General features: G+C 35.2%; 1 protein-coding gene across 1 annotated transcript; it reads right to left on the reverse strand.

The window, feature by feature from the left end:
* Positions 1–1,173: 1,173 nt before the first annotated feature.
* LOC128228610 (TELO2-interacting protein 2-like) lies at positions 1,174–3,020 on the reverse strand. The gene has a single exon (XM_052940017.1). It carries the CDS (start codon positions 2,962–2,964, stop codon positions 1,378–1,380), a length of 1,587 nt encoding a protein of 528 aa, XP_052795977.1. The 5' UTR covers positions 2,965–3,020; the 3' UTR covers positions 1,174–1,377.
* Positions 3,021–6,000: the final 2,980 nt, after the last annotated feature.

Consider the following 6,000-nt stretch of genomic DNA (forward strand, 5'->3'; position numbering starts at 1 on the left):
AATTTCCTTATTGGTGGTGTATATGCGATAAGTAAAAAAAACTAACAGATTGTTCAAACTACATGTAATCACATGAAACACAGTGAAATAGTAACAAAATAAACACAGACTGCCATATCCCCTGCCGAATTAAGGACAGTATCAACTTCGCATTAAGACAAAGGGTAACAATGAAAATTAACGACGGGCAACAGCTAAAAAAAATACTGCAGTCCGAGTTCTGGTTTTCTCACCTCAATGGGATCTATATGAGGTTTGAAATCAATACCTCAAAGACTTCAAGTTATGCTCAAGTCATAAAAAAAACTAAAACATTACTGGATCTGCACCCAGAGTTATGGTACTTGCGTACAGCCCTTCTCATAAATGACATCCACCTGTATACGAAATTCAAAGGCAATAACTCAAGACAACCAGTTTATTTGGCCTTTAAGACAAAATATAAGTATGAACATTAACAAAGGGCGATCACTAAAAAAATACTGCACACAGAGTTATGGATCCTGTACAGTGCACTTCTCAATGAGTTCTATGTTTGTATATTAAGTTTGATGTCATAACATGTACCTTTAAGACCTTTCAAGTTGGACAAGATTGCCCACACACGCACACGCCTACTACCGTATTACTAAATCCCCTTCCCGTTTTGGCAAGCTAAGTAATCCAGCTCTGTTCCTGGACCTTTTAGGAATTTATTTGCATCTGCCTTGCCGGATTTGATTTCTTGATTTTGTTTACTCAATCTATTCTCAGCTCAATTTAAAAAAAAAAACTTTATGTAATTGTATTAAACTAAAAGGGCCATAACACTGGGAATACTAAAGAACATTTATAAACTTATTATATTATCATTAAACATACTACATGTTCTCTTACCAGCAAGTGTACAAACACTGAACCTGTACATACGAATTAAATTCACCAAGTCCATTGATTCAATTGTAAAGTTCTGAAAAATAAGTGCAGATAGTTCCGTTATTATTTCCTGTGCAAAAATAGTGATCTATGTAAAACCTGGGATACTTTTTTAATAGCTTTAATGTTTTACATACATGTACTTTAATATAAACCTGGGACCAATAATATATATGTAATCCTACTCCCAGTATAAACCCTGACGAAAAAAGGACATCCATACTACCATTCTCAATGCTTTACTTTTGAAATAATGTAATAGTTTCAAGTCTTTATTATTTGCTGTATAAAAGCATACAAGGTTTTTAAGAATGATAAATCATGCACAAATTATACGGTACTTAACACCAAGAAGCCAAATAAAATAATGCAAATGCATTCACTCAGCAAGATCTTAATAACATGGTTCTAAATTTGTATAAGTGTAGAAACATTCTTCCATAAATGACTGTATTATAAATGCTATAATGATACTGAAGCGAGTAATCTGTCAAATATTTCTGTACATGCACTATCAAATGGCAGACTTTTCATGCTACTGATTGTCTTAGTAAAAAACACTCCATCAACAGCTTTCAATAGTTCAAAGCATTCTACACACTTCTTGGTGAGATTTTCTTTCACACTTTCTTTAATATTCCACGTTTTTGAAACAATGTTGTGCAAAACTTTAACTAATATTTTCATCAAACTTCCCATATGAGCATGCATTCTGGGATATGCAACCTTAATGAACACATTCAAAGTGTCAAGAATGTTCAATCTAGCCTCTTCTGTTGGAGCATCTGAAACATCCAGATACTCTTCGATCACTTCAAGAAGAATCGGAGTATACTTGACAGAATTTATACCAAGAATTTCGATAAAATGCTTAAGCGGCTGAGTATGAACTCTGCGTAGAGCAAGCTTGTTTTCATGGCTAGCTGCTTGTAGTACATTCTGCAACACTTCGTCATATCTTGTGTTTGTGCCAAGTGCATCTGGATTCTTCTCAAGAATTTTGAGTGTCAGAAACATTGCTTCATGGGTCAATGGCAGAAGAGTCTCTTCAGTGGAAACAAGCTGAAGTTTCAGGGCACTGTATATGACCTCAGCTCTACCATACCAGCGAAGTTCTTCACCTGTTGTGTTTTTGAGAATGTGAATTAAACAGTTGGTTCCATTCATCTTGTTATGCAACTCATGATCATCAATGAACAGCAATGTTGGTGGAAGAATAAGCTCTATAAAGTCGCTCACATATGGAAAGATCATTTGCTCCAGACACCAACTAAAACTTGCACACACCACTGGATTATATTTCCAAGTATTTCTCTGCAGCATTGGCTTCCATTGCACCAGTAATTTACCATAAATGGACTTCTTGACAGCTGACTTGTACTCTGTCTCTGATTCAACCAAAGGTGACACATATTTTGTGTCAAGTATAAGAAGTTGACACATTGACAAACAGCAAAACTCTTCCTTCAGCAGCTGTATGCATTCAACGGCACATTCAGTGGATTTTTCACTTGTCCACTGATGTCTCTCAGCGTGTTGTGACACAATAAAAACACAAAAATAACAGTTCTGCAACAATGCTCTCCAGTGGTCTAAATCTTTGTTCCCACGTCCTACCAATACCAGCTTTTTCAGCAGAAATTGAAGTAGGTTGAGAACAAGATAACCCTTGTATGCGACATCTTCAAAATCTGACGCATCATACACAGTGTAGTCTCTACCAGCAAATGATTTCGACTCAGCAAATCGGCAAACTGTCTTTAAACTGCCAACACACATAGCAAACGTTTCCTGCTCATTAAATCCATTGATGAATGTCGAAATCCAATCCACAGGACCATTGTCTATCAAAACAGTGACAACCGCTATGTACTTATCACAAAGATCCCGCCATTTTTTGTCCCGCATAACTTCTCCAGTAGTTTCAAGCATCGATTGTAAACTGTGTCGCTCATACAGATGTAGAGCGAAATCTTTGTCTTTTTTCGAATAGAAACAACCATTTTGTACATTTATTTGACATATTAGGGTCTTTAACTGCACCGCCATAGCTGTGATCAGGCGAAATTCTTTTATTACGACAATGTGCAATGTTTTACAATGGAGGCTGCCATGTTGTTTTTTAAAACTCGACTAAATGCATCGTTATCGACATCGGTCAACCAGCACAAACAGTTTTGAGCACAATCGATATATCTGTGTTAAATACATATGTGTTGATTTGTATAATATGCACACACAATCACACACGTGCGCGCACGCATGCACGCTCGCACGCACACACACGCTCGTATAGTGAAAAGCTAGGACTAATCAGTTAAAAGGTAGCAATCTGAACCTTCGAGCAACCGCCGTACACCAGGGCGATGCTATATGGCTAAATTAACGGCTTTGATGATTTTGAGGGCAAAAAATTAAATCACAAATGCCAATACTGTCAATCGGTGAGAGTGCAGCTTTAATGCCGTTTTGTACATGTATTTGCTTTCAATTATCTTATCTACAACATCTTTGTACATTACATATAAAAACGGTACAGCCACGTACATGTACGTTCATTTAGATGTTAACCTAAACCTCATTCGATCCCTGGAATGTGTGCAATTATTCATGTTGTCAATGACCCGAGTGTACCAAGCTCTTTGTCAATTATTACCATAGGTGATCAACATTATGTCCATTTTGTCCAAAGAAAAAGCAGTATTTCTCAGATTTTCAAATACATTCAATCACGCTAATGTTTTAGCACTAACATTTTTTCTCGGTAACGCGTCTGAATATACTCTTTAATATCGAAATAGCAGAAGAAAAAACACTTAAGAGTATACAAAATATATACAGGTTTGAGTGGGAAGCGATCCTACGCCGGTACAATCAACGGAAAAAAATTTAAAACTGACAACAAAGCCACACGCCCACAATGATTCAAACACAAACATTGGGATAACTTACCCTATAAGCCTTGTATTGAAAAGCATTTCTATAGCTATTCTATGTCGTGGACTTCAAAGACAATATTTGAGCATATAATAACATTTGTTCAAGGGTTCCAGCCGTCATGCAGTGTCTTTGTTTAACACTTCTCATGATTTGCCACACGTTTTTTCGTCATACAAAAGTACACTTTACTCTAAAAACAAACATGGGCGAGTCTCGTAAATGCGGCGCAGTCGCATATCCATTTACACTGGGAAATACATACTTATTACCGTTAACCATCTTACTGTTTGAGCTCATAGTGTGTACACGCCCTCTGTATGAATATACCGATTCATCTGATTAAAATCAATGAAGGCTAAATGCTGATTTACCAAATTAAATGTATGGCAGATTTGAAAAAAAATACTGCCATCTCATTGGACAAAATACAATTTTGAACACAATGCTGTCTCAATGTTTAACATCTTTTGGATCAATAGGGCTGAAATATTTTCAATCATAATCATATCCGTCATTTTGTTTCAATTATTTACTACATTGCGCTTAATTTGCATGGTAACTACTGTACAATACTTACAATTAATTTAGTTGCAACATTGTGACAACGTTATGACAACGTTGTACAATAGCCTTACCGTAACACAACCTTCGCACAACATTATACTAACGTAATGTGTTAGCTGGGTATACTATCGATTTGACCGCACTAATAAAATGTAAAACAATATGTATTATTTTTGGGTTTTCATTTTTCTATACAAAGCATTTTCTTAAGAAATAAATAAGAAGAATAAATGGAAAGAGGAGAAAAAACAACACACAAGACAAGTTTCATGAAAATAACTTTGTTTAAACAAAAAATGGTGAAAATTCTTAAAAAACGAGTTCCGCGACTCATGAAACGCTGTATAGGATTGTATAAGGGCAAAAAATTATAAAAACCACCAGAAATTGCTGACTTTAAAATGCCATAACTCTTTTTTATTATGATATTTAAAAAAAATCAAAATGTTCTGTAAAGGTTTTAATGAGCTGCTTGCAATGGTGTTCATGAATAAGCTATATTAAACTTCTAAAAAGATGGTCTGGGTTGCTAATGTTCCTTTTAGCAATGTGTCTCGGTATGCTAAGAATATTGTGGCGAAGCAGCGCGTAGTTACTAACACACTTGCATATAAGGAGCACAGGGGATTTAAGATGGAAGGCAAGTTTATCCTGAGCGGAAGACAATATTTCAGCTGTTTAAGCATACAGGGACATAGGAATCATGTGTGATCCAGTAACTTAGGATGTAGTACCTTTAATTCAATGGAAACACCAGAAGGATTGGACTTCTGAGACACTGCAATCTAGCTTACTGTTACTAATAATTGTCTTTACATGACTAAGTCACTTTTTGATGTCTAATAATTTATTGTCTTAGATTTTTTTTCTAAATCATGACGCATATCAATTATACTGGACAATGCGCAAAAAAGGAAAAATGCACAGTTTAATGCAGAGTTATTGCCCGATATTTGACAGTGTCGACTTGGCTCCTCTTGTTTATTGTGGTTTAAGCCAGTTTTTAAAAATACAGTGTCCTCACTTGTACACTTATAAGTGGGAAGATGAAATAGAACTCTTATGAATGAAAAACTGTGTCTTTTATGTAATATACTTAGGCACAATTACATTTTATTTTTGAATGCCAGATGTATTTTAAGATAAAAAGTAATTATACCTTGTATTATCAACGACCTCTCTCTAAAAGGTTATAGAAATTTTTCAGTCAGAAAATAACACGTACTACATAATGTATCCAAATTTATGTTCAAGGCTTTTGAATCAACAAATACATAGCACAACTGTTAAACAAAATATTTGTTCTCTAACTGGTCATATTCACAAATTGCACATATCTTTTTCATACATGCAAACAGTTTCCTTTATCCCATCCCCATGTATGCATAACATACAGTATGCGTTTTTTCTTCAAAAGTGTCCTCTTTTACAGACGTAAGAACGTAAGAAGCCGTTTTGCTAGGAAGAAAACCAATTTTGTCGGAGGCGATTTTGTCTGACAAATACGATGATAAGTGTATTGCGCATATTAGTGGGCAAATAAATTAATAACAGATTTATGTTATTTTTACTTCTATCATC

Source organism: Mya arenaria, chromosome 3 (genome assembly GCF_026914265.1).
Source record: "Mya arenaria isolate MELC-2E11 chromosome 3, ASM2691426v1".
Classification (NCBI taxonomy): Eukaryota; Metazoa; Mollusca; class Bivalvia; order Myida; family Myidae; genus Mya; species Mya arenaria.

Bases quoted from the DNA above. Each gene is read 5' to 3' on its own strand.
- LOC128228610 (XM_052940017.1), bottom strand. From the start codon at position 2,964: ATGGCGGTGCAGTTAAAGACCCTAATATGTCAAATAAATGTACAAAAT.